The sequence below is a fragment of the Gymnoscopelus microlampas genome (genome assembly GCF_963454915.1).
Source record: "Gymnoscopelus microlampas genome assembly, chromosome: 2".
Classification (NCBI taxonomy): Eukaryota; Metazoa; Chordata; class Actinopteri; order Myctophiformes; family Myctophidae; genus Gymnoscopelus; species Gymnoscopelus microlampas.
Window position 1 is genome coordinate 33,655,227 of NC_139939.1, and position 12,376 is coordinate 33,667,602.

Here is a 12,376-nt window from a genome sequence, read left to right on the forward strand (position 1 = left end):
ACCACTGCCATCTGGTTACATTTGTACACTGTCTGTATGAGTTAAAATGGATAAACACTGAGGATTGTAAAATCGTGATATGATAATTGATGAATGATAATATTCTACCATACCATTCATAGACATTACCGCCCCCCCCCCCCCCCCTCCCCACACACACACACACACACACACACACACACACACACACACACACACACACACACACACACACACACACACACACACACACACACACACACACACACACACACACACACACACACACACTGACACTGCCAAATTGCAGTTCTTGTCATCACCATTACTGCCAATATTACCAACAACAACACAACCACCAACCTCCACTGACTATGGCCTGATCGGCTCATGATTTGTTCAACAATTTAGCCCCCGTCCCCGTCCCCAATTCTCTCTGTCTCACACACACACACACACACACACACACACACACACACACACACACACACACACACACACACACACACAGACAGGCCATCTCATCAAGACGGCCAAATTCTTGATCCGACATTGAAAAGCAAACAGGGGTGAATGAAGTATCCCTGCATGTAGCCCAGAAGCCAAGGCGGGGGGGGGGGATTTTACTTTGGCTGAGCAGTTGACTTTTGGTTTCCCATCCATGCAGGAAATCCAGGTTTGAATCCATCCAAGTGGTTACACATAATCAGTGAAGTTGTGGTATCAGCAGGATCATATATTACTCAAGGCTGCTGAAATTGTCAACAAATTGCAATTGCATGTACGTTTGGCATTACTTTTGGTTACAGATGAGCTAAATGATAACAGCTGCAACATACTGTGGCCGACAGATTTAATTTAGCCTATCAACAGACAGCTATTGTGTAGTACCAAGTGTCAAGGACGCTCTCCTTGTTGAATCCTCCACATGCCAAAGAGTAAAGACGTCAATGTAACGTAAGCACAGCATAATGAAAAGACTTAAGCCTTTACTGTTTACCCTTGTTACAATAATGTTAATAGAACTTCAGACATTTATCGGGAGTACAAACATCTAATAATGAAAATGACTCAAAGAATGAGGGGAACAAGATAAGGAGGTAATGACAGGGAGGACGTGCAAGAGTGACGAGGCAGGGTGAGGAATGAATATCCATTCTTTCCTGTTTACATGTTAGACTGAGTGTGTGTGTGTGTGTGTGTGTGTGTGTGTGTGTGTGTGTGTGTGTGTGTGTGTGTGTGTGTGTGTGTGTGTGTGTGTGTGTGTGCGTGTGCGCGTGCGCGTGTGCGTGTGCGTGTGCGTGCGTTCTTGTGTGTGTGGATGTGGTTGGGTGGCTGGGTGGGTGGTAGCGTGCATAGCAGATGTCATGTGAGAGACAAATTGTGTTTGTCCAACATGTACAGTTTACTTTCCTCGTTGGGTGCCCTTGTGTGCGTGATACAGTATACTGTATGCCTCCCTGTGCTGCTGTGGGTATTATTGTGCGCATCTCTTTGTGTTTGCGTGCATGTGTGCGTGCGTGTGCAGTGCGTGTGTGATCCAATGGTCAAATTTTCCATTTGTTGTGTCAGGACCCCTCCATCCACTGATTTCCTTTCAGTGGCACAAAGAGCTGCTCTAAAGCTGTATACTGTTGCTATATCAACCATGCCACTGCCATCCTCCAACACCTGTCTGAGAGGGCTAAGGAATCCCTTATTCCCTTGAAGCCTCATTTATACAGTGGTGGAAAAAGTACTCACATTTCTTACTTAAGTAAAAGTATCAATACTGCGATGTAGAAGTTAAAGTCCGGAATTAAAAATTTACTTGAGCAAAAGTACAAAAGTATTGGTATCAAAATATACTGAAAGTACAAACGTAGAAAGTACTCATTATGCTGAATGTCCCATTTCACAAGTTTTCAAATGTATAAAATTCCTTTGAAAATAGCAGATCTACTTGTAGATCGGCTACTTTCAAATGGCCGAAATGTACAGGGCTGAAGTGGTTAATGTATGTTTCTGTTTCCCAGTGGGGTAGTTAATCTACATTTCCTGGTTCATCAATAGATTGTTAAATGTATATATAAATATATATATTTCCCACTGTAAAGGAAATATAGAAATTTTAAATGCACCAGTTGGGCATGCATTATGGTTAGACCTCATTAGTGGTTAAGTTTAGGCGTGGGTTTGCTGTGGTTACGTTTAGGGTAGGATGTGATCTTGCCCAATAGTATATTATGGCTTTACAGCGGTAAACCCAAGTTCATCTACAGGACAGGAAGAGGAAGAGGAAGAGGAAGAGGAAGAGGAGTAGAAGAAGTGATTTAAGTCTAAAGACAAAAGGAAGGGTCCGGAGCATGGTGATTCTCAGAGGAGGTAGGGAATGTTTTAAATCTGTGGGTCAAAAACCGAAAGAGCAAAAGGGCAAACCAAAAGACCAAGACAAGCAACAAGCACACTGCATTCCCATTCCATGTGGTGTTTGTGCTGGAATATTTTATATGTATGACTGTGCATGTTTGTTTATGACTAATACGTATGTGTATTTGTGTGGGTGTGCACTGTAAAATCCTCAGTGTTGATTTAACTCTGAGTGTACAAATGTAACCAATTGTGGGTCCATTTCATTACATTTGTATACACTCTCTGAGTTGATGGATAAATCAAACTGAGGATCTGTGTGAGTGTATGTGTGTGAGAAGATGGAGGGTAAATGTGAGAGTGAATTCAATTTGGACTATTTCAGATGTGTACAAGCCATGCTGTATGGGCATTTGTGAATGAGTGTGTGTGTGTGTGTGTGTGTGTGTGTGTGTGTGTGTGTGTGTGTGTGTGTGTGTGTGTGTGTGTGTGTGTGTGTGTGTGTGTGTGTGTGTGTGTGTGTGTGTGTGTGTGTGTGTGTGTGTGTGTGTGTGTGTGTGTGTGTGTGTGTGACTAAATCACATATGGAGTTGCTTATTGTCATCTGGCATCGATTTTATGAGGGCCTTGATGTCCCAATGATTATCCTGATTCCTGATTCCAAGCCCTCATCCCACAAAAGCCATTAATGGGAGAGTTGCAGCAGCCCATGCTCACTCCCAGCAAAGTTGTGGTGAAAGAAACAAAGAGCGTGTTCCCTTAAATACTATGAGCGCATGTGTGCATGTATGTGTGCATAATGTTAATTGCTGGTAGGTACTGAGTGAGTGTGTGTGTGTGTGTGTGTGTGTGTGTGTGTGTGTGTGTGTGTGTGTGTGTGTGTGTGTGTATGTGTGTGTGTGTGTGTGTGTGTGTGTGTGCGCGCGCATGCACGCACGTGCATGCGCACACACGCACGAATACACACACAGTTTCCACACTTACAACAATGACATCATCTCCTCTGCATGGTCGCCAAGAGTTGTAACTCACTGCGTGTTTAGAAAACACAGAGACAGAGAGTGTGTGTGTGTGTGTGTGTGTGTGCGCGCGCGTGCGTGCGTGCATGAACAGTGACAGGAATAGCAGGTATTGGGCCAACATTTTATATAGTAGTACACATCTTAGGTGTTTGCAAGTAAATAATGACACTTGAAGAGGCTAAGAATGTAGAGAGCTATATGGTTCTCTGCTTCTACAAGATGATCTTACGGTTGTTCTGTCAACACACCACACACAACGCTTACTCACGCGGAACATCTCTCGCTACCATGCAGGCATGCCTAAAGTAATGACTCACTTCTCACTTCCTTTCAACGTGTGTCTCAGATTTTTGATTCCTGTTTCTATTTTGTTCTCATCTGTTGATTTCTCCCCCTGTTTCATCAACTCAATCATCCTCTCACCATGTATACACACATTACTGCTCAGGTTTATTATACAGTACTATCACCACTGGGACATGCTCACAGATGGTAAACATGTCCCAGGGGGTTATACCAAGTTAATGTTCCCCACAACTGGTATAGATTTCTGTCACAGCCAGTCGGCCACTATATGTATTATTTTCTTGTTGTATATTTCTAAGTATGTATGTATGTATGTAGGCCTATGTATGTACAGTATGTATGTACAGTATGTATGTATGCATGTATGTATGTATGCATGTATGTATGTATGTATGTATGTATGTATGTATGTATGTATGTATGTATGTATGTATGTATGTATGTATGTATGTATGTATGTATGTATGGACTTGTTTTATTCTTTTTTCCTTTGGTACTGGACAGCAGACTGTATAGTAAACTGAAAACAGAAAACGGGCAATACAGGTCTCTAGCCATAATCGAACCATGTGCACTATCCACTCATCTACCAGTGTGCCCCACACAATATTGACCTTTGCAGGCAAATGTGTAGGCAAAACAACAGTGGTGGCATTAGAAGTCATTTGAAAAGCAAAGTTAGTGGGTGGGGAAAACCTCCAGCAGAGGTAAAGGCTAAGCTGCTGACTACTAGATGTATCAGACTACCTAGCTCACCAGACACTGCTGTCTGACTTCTCAGGGTCACAGGCAATAGAAAGTATAACTTTGTTAATGATACACTTTCACAAACAGCACACATTCCAGCAGATGGCAAAGAGGCTGTTTTAGATGCTGCCTTTGTGTCTAAATCAATAGCAGCAATATCACAGTCGAATGTGGAAGGATGATATGAGTCATTTAAACCAATTGAATGTGCAAAGGAGTCGGCATATATATATGTAGACAGATAGCCATTTGGTGCCATTTCTTATTTTAGTTTTTTGGTCCATGTCCTCGTTAGCTGTAGGGGAAAAAGCTTTTGTTCAGCCTCCAGCCCTTCGCTGTAATGCTTCTCAACCGTTTCCCATTTCAGGAGACAGCTCCCTGTGATGCGTTCAACTGCCTTCACCACCTTCCGCAGTGGTCTTAATTCCTGTGAAGAGCGCTGTCCATACCAAATGGTCATGGCCCCTGACAGGATGCTCTGAGTTTTCACGTGGTAGAAAGCTTTTTGGATCTTTTGAGACACCTTAAAAATGAGACAGCCTTCTCACATGGAACCGTGCTTTCTTAGCCACAGCCTCAGTGTGCATGCTCCATGCAGGTCTTTGGTGATATGCAGACACTTGAAGCTGTCCACCCTCTCCACAAGCTCTCCGTTCCATCAGAAGAGGAGCATAAGACCTCTGTCTCTATACAGAAGTCCACGATCATCTCCTTGGTCTTGCCGACGTTCAGGAAGAGACCATTTTGTCAGGCCTGCCACCTCCTCCAGGTAGGCCTGACAAAATGGTGTAAAAAATAGTGTCTTTGTCAGTGTGTGAACAACCTCCACCTGGCCTAGTCGTAGGCAGATTATGAGACAATTGACCCTTGGGCATGGGAGCCTTGGTTGTACAGCCTCACTCGCCTACAGTAGCCATGGTTGCACAGCATCACTCGCCAACACCAGCGCCAGTCGGTGGTACAGCATTAGAGGTGCTGCTAACCGGCTGTACCTCCTCATCATCTCTACAGTGGGTGGTAACCATTGTGGTAACTTACCCATCTAATTAGCACCCTCTTCTGGCTGAATTTCAAATAGCACAGCACAGCATTTGGTACTAGTACCAATGCAATTACAACCATATCCCTATGTTCCCTTGGTTTAGGCCAGGGTTGGGGTTAACATGGGGCTCAGGTAACTAATTCCCCTTAATATGAATAGGTATGTTAGTTCTCTTGGCACGGATCATACCATTTGTGTGGATTAACAGTGCCTACAGCACTGTAGCTGTATATGTATGTTTTAGACTGTGTCCTACATCATCATAGTACTGCAGCCATGGAGGGAACAAACAAGCAAAATCGTAATAAAAAACAACCACACCACACATATAAGTGGGTTATTTTATTTTTTTAATATAATTTTAATACTTTTTTCTTAAAAAAAGAGATGTTTTACTCCATAATCAGAACAGGATGAAACTATCGCCCTCAATACCTCACTCACCAACATACCAACAGGTTGTTCAAGAGGGAAAAAAAAGTCAAAAGAAAATGTCAGAAGGAAAACTGAAATAAAATATGAAAAGGGAAAAGAAATAAAACATAAAAAAATGTATAGAACCAAATACACTCATCGATGTCTGAGCCAACCAATGAGGTGGTGGGACAGCATCCTTCCCTCAAAAAACAAAAACACAATGGCACACAATAACTCCAACTGTTATCATGGACACTGAAAATATAATGGAAAGGGAAAAACACAAAAAAAATAACTAAAAACGGGATTGCAAAAATGACCCTAAATTAAAGTATATCATACAGATTGTAGAAGCTGTGGTGATGAATACCATGACTATGATGATGGACGACTAGGAAAGATTTAACAAAATGACCGTCATAATGTAATATATATAAAAAAAAAGAAAATGTGTCAGTAATGAGACATTTAAGTGCAGTAGCCAGTCATTGTGGCTACAGAGCTGACATTAGTGCCTGGTAAAGAAGTGACATCCAATGATTCGTAACCGCTTATTCACACTATTACAGAGCAAACTGGTGCATCACATCTTATTTAAAAGGGATAAAAGGAAAATCAAATTTAAATAAAAATAGAAAAACAAAAAAAAGGTAGCCTTTAATATAAAGTGAAAAGATGATGCAAGTTTAAGTGTAAAAAAAAGTATGGTGAATGAACCTTCAGCACTCAATAGATTGGTTTTGGCATAGAGTCGAGGAAAGACAGAAAAAGTATGAGAGAGCGAGAGAGAATAAAACAGACAAAACAATCCTTTCAATAGAATCATAAAAAAAGTTTTTTTCCTTCTTTACAGTAAATTCTACAAAAAAATCAAACCAGAGCTCAGATATGAACACAGAGACGAGCTTTGCTCCCCACAAACTCCCCACAAATTCTTCTCATGTTCGCTTTTTTTTTTTTTTTTTTTACTTTTCATCGTATATAATATATATTCATGTATCTATTTATATATAATATGTATAATTTGCAAGGTGTGATCCTTAGTTTACAGGCCAGAGCTCTAAGGCAAAGGACACATTCCAACACTTTGTTTAATAAAAATTCATCATTCCTTTCTTGTTCCCCTCTCTTCCATGACAGCTTACACAGACCAGGTTGTCAACTGGACCGCCGAAATCCAACACAGACCTTGGTGATCCACATTGCACCACACTGGTAGCGTGACTTGTGATGAGGGAAGGAACAGAAGGAAGAGAAAGGGAGGAGAGGAGGAGGAGGAAGGAGATTGGAAGGATGTTTGTGAACATGGGACATGGGTGTCCTGAGAAACCATCTGACTCTCAGATGACCTCTGAACCTGACAAACTGGACTGTCATGTCACCCACCCCACCCAAATTTAAAATTTGTTTAAATTAAATAAAAAAAACATTAGGAGAAATAAGTCAGGTTTGGAAGAGGGGGGGAAAACAACTTGTTCACTTATTCTTTTCACTGCCTCTCTTCTCTCCTGTCAAGAGATTAGAAGGACAACGTTTTCTTCTTTTTCACATACTTCTTAAATTAAATCCTCTTCTCCAACACTATTTTTTGTTTTCCGTTTTCATATAAAAGTTCTGTCCCACTCCTTTGTCTTCCTTCTGATAGTCAGTGTCCATTGTCACTCTGCTGTCTCCCAGAAAATCAGAACTGAAAACCATAAACAAGTTAGACCCCAGAGACACAGCCGAGGTCGGAGGGCAGAGGTTTCTGTGTGGTGTACCCTCTTATTTCACTCTCATTCACGTTACAAGCAAGTCGCTTCTGCTGAGAGAGAGGGACAGTCATTGTGTATGTCTGTGTATGCATGAGCAGCAAGCGTATGTATGAGAGCATTGCAATCTACATGTACTGTACATGTGGGTGAAGTGTGTCTTGGATGTGAGCCCAGCCTTTGTGGGACAGCAGACAGTTTGTCTTCTTTCTCTTGTCCTTCTTTCTCACTTGCGTCGTCTCCATTGTTTCTGCCTCAGAAGAGGTTCTCCTCAAAAATGGCCATGAGATCGCTCTGGAAGTTGATATCAATGGTGTCGGCCATCTGTGGAGTAGAGAGAGTAAAACAGACGTGAACATACATCGGTCTTAGCTATCTACATTCGCTCATATCACATCTTTAAGCAGCGTTCATACTATTTCATCAATGGTTTTGTGGCTTTTCCATGACTTCGCCATACGTTTGAACTTAATTTCCAAGCCCAAAATAAACTTTTTATCAGAGATGCCACTAAAATATGTCCAATGTAACATTGCACATTGTTCCATGAACTTCACATATCACAGACATTCTGTGGCCTGGAATTTGGAATTTTGAAATTTTACTGACTATAAGATTTTAGTGTGATAATTACCGCTTCTCTCCTGCGTCTTTCCTGCTCACGACGGCGCGCCATCTCTCTCTGGTGGTCAAGGGCATTCTGTGCGGCTGAGGAGGCGGGGGGCGGGGCTTGTGGCTGACTGGGAGGTGCCTGCGGAGAGTCGGTGGGTGTGGTGGAAGCCGGGGGTGTAGGCGTTGCAAGAGGCGACTGTTGCTCTTGTCGTCGGCGGGAGTCCTCCTGCCCTCGTCGAGTTTGCTCCATTGAATCCTCACCATCGCGGCTACTGCATGGAGGAATGAGAATGTGGAATTACAACTGTAGTAAGATGGACCAAATGGGAATTCTTTGTGGCTCTTTTCCTATTTGCCCTATAAAACTGTGGTACAGTTGATCATAGCGATAATGTGACCATGATGAGCTGTGTGGTCAACCATAGACTTGGAATAAACATGACTTTACTAGGCCAGAACGTGGCTGAAGCCGTAGTAAGTATATTGACCTAAAAATAAGTATGAGGCCGATCGTGTGGTTATTAAGAAAATAGTTCTCACCCTCAGGTCAATCAGAATTGAGTGTTCTCTGTGCATACAACAATGAATGAAATGGGTGAAGTAACCTGCCCAGTCGAATAAAACGTATGCTAAATCAAATCCTTTAATAACATCATTTATCTAACAAAAACAACTCCTGTGCAGACCCCCAACGCATGTGATGAAAATGGTGGATAATAAATGGAGAACTAGGCTTGCCTAGTCTTGTCTCCTTGCTTTTGCATTACACTCTCTACCACTATTCATGTTAACTGTACAGGGGTAACTGGCAGCTCGATGGGGGTTAGCTAATGAAAATGTTAATTTCATCATAATCGAAGAGCTTCTGTATAATCTCACTCAAATGATGCAAATGAGTTCCTCCCACTGATAGTTTTTAGCAACACTAGTGGTGTTCGCCAAAAACGAACAGATCTACAAGCTAACAACGTGTCGCTGCTCGGCGCGTTGTTAGCTTGAAGATCTAGTCCCCTTGCTCACGCAGCTGCTTCCACCAGCCCGTCCCCCTTTTTGCAAGCTGTTCTTTGCAGCACAGCGCACGCAGTAGCAGCACTGTACAGACAGACACACACACACACAGGAGTTGCTTGTTCTCCCTCGGTCTATGGAATTGGTTTGTACTTTGGATATTCCAAAACCGACAGGGTGCAAACTAAAGTTATTTGTAAAGTTTGCAACAACAATGTTCGAACGTGAATTGACATAACTTTTAACCAAACGCGGACATGCACGTGCCGCGCGTACCCGCATGTGTCTACCTCGAGTATCGATCAAAAACACCTTCTTATAATAATCATATAATTAATCTCTAGATCATATATCTTATTAATAATCATAATAAAATAATAATAATCCTGTCCTAAAAATCGTGATCGTGATACTGGCTGAAAGGTATCGTCATATAATATTTTGCCATATCGCCCATCCCTAGATTGCAATGCAACTTGCCAAGTGTAGTCATGCTCCATGGAGAATGGATGGCAGTTGTTTTTTTAAGTTGCTGTAGGCCGGGTGGAATGGTCTTTGACAATATAGCCAGGGCTGATTTACTTGGCACTTTAATGTTTAAGCTTTTTTTGTGACCATATTGTGACGTGTTTTCTAGTGAAACAGGGGCCGGGTGTGTTTTCCGTCCTGTCCCCTCGCCTCAGGCATCTAAATGCAACTACAGTACATTGTCGGCACTCTTGCATTGCAACAAGGCAGTGCCGGATCACGCTTATGTTACAGCATTGTCTATTTTTCAGGCAATAAGGTAACATTAACATAAATATTTTAGTATACTGCTTAGGCTGTAATGTACCATCCGGCCTCCATCTCAGCAGTGGCATATTTTAATATGGCCTCCCCAGTGTCTAAATAACATTCCCTCGCCATTCCCCCAGCGCTTAACCCGTACTTACCGTAGTTTCTCCTGCTCTCTCCGGGCCTGTTCAGCCTGTGCCTTCAATTGCCTCTCTCTCTCCTCCTTCTCCCTGGCGGCCCGTCTGAACTGTTCAAAGCTGTCACTGGAGGAGCGGAGCGAAGAGGCTGGGGTGGACTGGGACCTCTGAGCCAGGCTGGCCCATGACCCCATGTTCTTTAACTTCCCATCCTGGATAGTGAGGGAGAGTAACAAGATTGTTTTAATAAGGAGTATGCTAGGTTTTGTTAAAAATTGTGGGTCAATCTTGCTGCTCATCGCTTGCCCGCTACATTTGCCCAGTGCCATGTGTTTGCAGCTGAGTATCGTCCATGTTTGACATGCCAAGTTACTTAGCAGGGAGTTGGTGGAACTCAATGCCAGTTGAGTATGGGCAATTTAGCTGTGCTGATTTGTCAGCTGCCATATAACCCCTAGGGAAGGACATGGCTTATATACTGTACATACTGAGAGTATATCAAACATGAATTGATACCTTGGGTTAACCAAAATAAAATAAAAATGCCCCACGGCCTTTACCCTGGTGAACAAATGAACGAGGCAACCAGGGTACCGTGTTTGTGTGAGGGAGGGGGGGGGGGGGGGGGGTAGATGTCCAGGAATCCACTCCACTCAGCCCAGGTTGGCTGCTCCGCTGCTGGTAAACAAACCACGGCAGGGACGGCACGGAAAACTCCCGAGGATTAACGTCTTGGGGTTTGTGTCCTCCACAAGGATCCGAACAGCTTTCACAACGGGACAACGTGGACTTTTACTCGGTGGTTTCACTCATGGACGTCTGCTCTGCTTCACTCTCACACATGGACTGACACCGGGCCGCGCCATCTTGGCTAGTCCATTCATAAAAACGTGAGTGAGTAACGCGGGTGCGTCAGGGGTGTGTCGGACTGAGCGCTAGTCTGTATATGGCCGTGGGCGTGGATAAATGTAGGGGGTTGTGTGTGTGGTGTGTGTGTGCGATAGCAGATCTCTACAATACATACCTGCGACTTCTTGGGGGCAATGGGCGTTTTGGGCTCTTGCTTGACTTTGTTGTCCTGCTGGGAGGAAGGCGGGGCTGGCGAGTCTGGGAGGCGTGAGCCAGGTCGAAAACCATCCAATGGCTTCAGATCTGATCCTGTGTGGGTCAAGTAAGTGATTTGTCATGGATTATACATGCTCACTAAAACTGCCCAACAAAAAGACATGTCTCTACAGTATACTCACTGTGACTATGCTTGCTGTCAAGGGATTTGTGTGTGTCCTGGCGCAAGGCTGGGTTAAACGTAGAGGGTGGCAGCACAGGTGAATGGGAGGGCTTCTCCTCCTTGACTCCCACCAGACTGGATCTCTGCTCCTGCAGACACACACACATATAAGGGTCTGTGTCCGCAGAAAGTGTTTTCATCTTTCTGTCCTGCATTTCTATGGTAAAGACACACCAGGAGCGCTCCTTATCCCTGCGGGACGATCTCGCAGTCCAGTGTTTTTGGCAGAGCACCCTGGGTGCCTTGAGTAGAATAGTTCAACTTTTGGATAGGAGCGGTGATCAGTGTACATTTTTTTAAATGAAGCATCACTCCCGGAGTTCCCCACGACCAGCGAGTGAATTTAGCTGGTGTTGCTCGCCAAAAAAGTCAGATCCACAAGCATCAAGACACATTGGGAGCCTGTAGATCGTCTATATTCGGCGGGCGACACCATCAGATTAAAACATTTGCATAATGATTAGCGTACTTGACGTTGTTGTTGTCCTCTCCGCTCGTAGCAGGAGCTAATTAAAAGCAATCTGGGAACCCATTCGGTAACAAAACAAAAAAGGAAAAAAAATGTTTTTGCTGTTACCAGAATCTGTCTTGAGAGATGACATTAAAATGATTATAAAAACATTCATATTCGAAATACATTCGATTCACTAAAGTACTCCATGACTGTAGTTAGGAACTATTTTTGTGAGTGTTATAAGCATAACATTAAATCGTTATGCAGAGATTAAATGGCAATGTTTAATTGCCGTAAACTAAACTTTGAAGAGATGCTTTCTTTGGGACAGTATCTCCGCCTATTCCCTACACAAGTGTGAGGCATAGTGAAATAATGATTGTTTTTTGTCTTGAGCATAATAATGAAAGTTAAGTCAGCGATAAGGTCATTTATTTCCTTGAAAATAATGAAAGGCAAAATGTAAAATAAAAAGAACATTTTGGAA

The 12,376-nt window shown here is 43.1% G+C and overlaps 1 protein-coding gene across 7 annotated transcripts in view; it reads right to left on the reverse strand.

Annotated features, from left to right (window-relative positions):
• Positions 1-5,772: 5,772 nt before the first annotated feature.
• The window catches only part of LOC311056806 (bromodomain-containing protein 4-like), an 18,937-nt gene continuing 12,333 nt past the window's right edge, over positions 5,773-12,376 (reverse strand). For all 7 annotated transcript variants that reach the window (XM_084073619.1, XM_084073620.1, XM_084073618.1 and 4 more), the window contains 5 exons: positions 11,395-11,524; positions 11,172-11,305; positions 10,169-10,359; positions 8,248-8,497; positions 5,773-7,937 (listed from right to left, as the gene is read on the reverse strand). In XM_084073619.1, the coding sequence (XP_083929745.1) occupies positions 7,869-7,937; positions 8,248-8,497; positions 10,169-10,359; positions 11,172-11,305; positions 11,395-11,524 (774 nt within the window). In that variant the 3' untranslated portion in view covers positions 5,773-7,868. The remainder of the gene's footprint in view (positions 7,938-8,247; positions 8,498-10,168; positions 10,360-11,171; positions 11,306-11,394; positions 11,525-12,376) is intronic.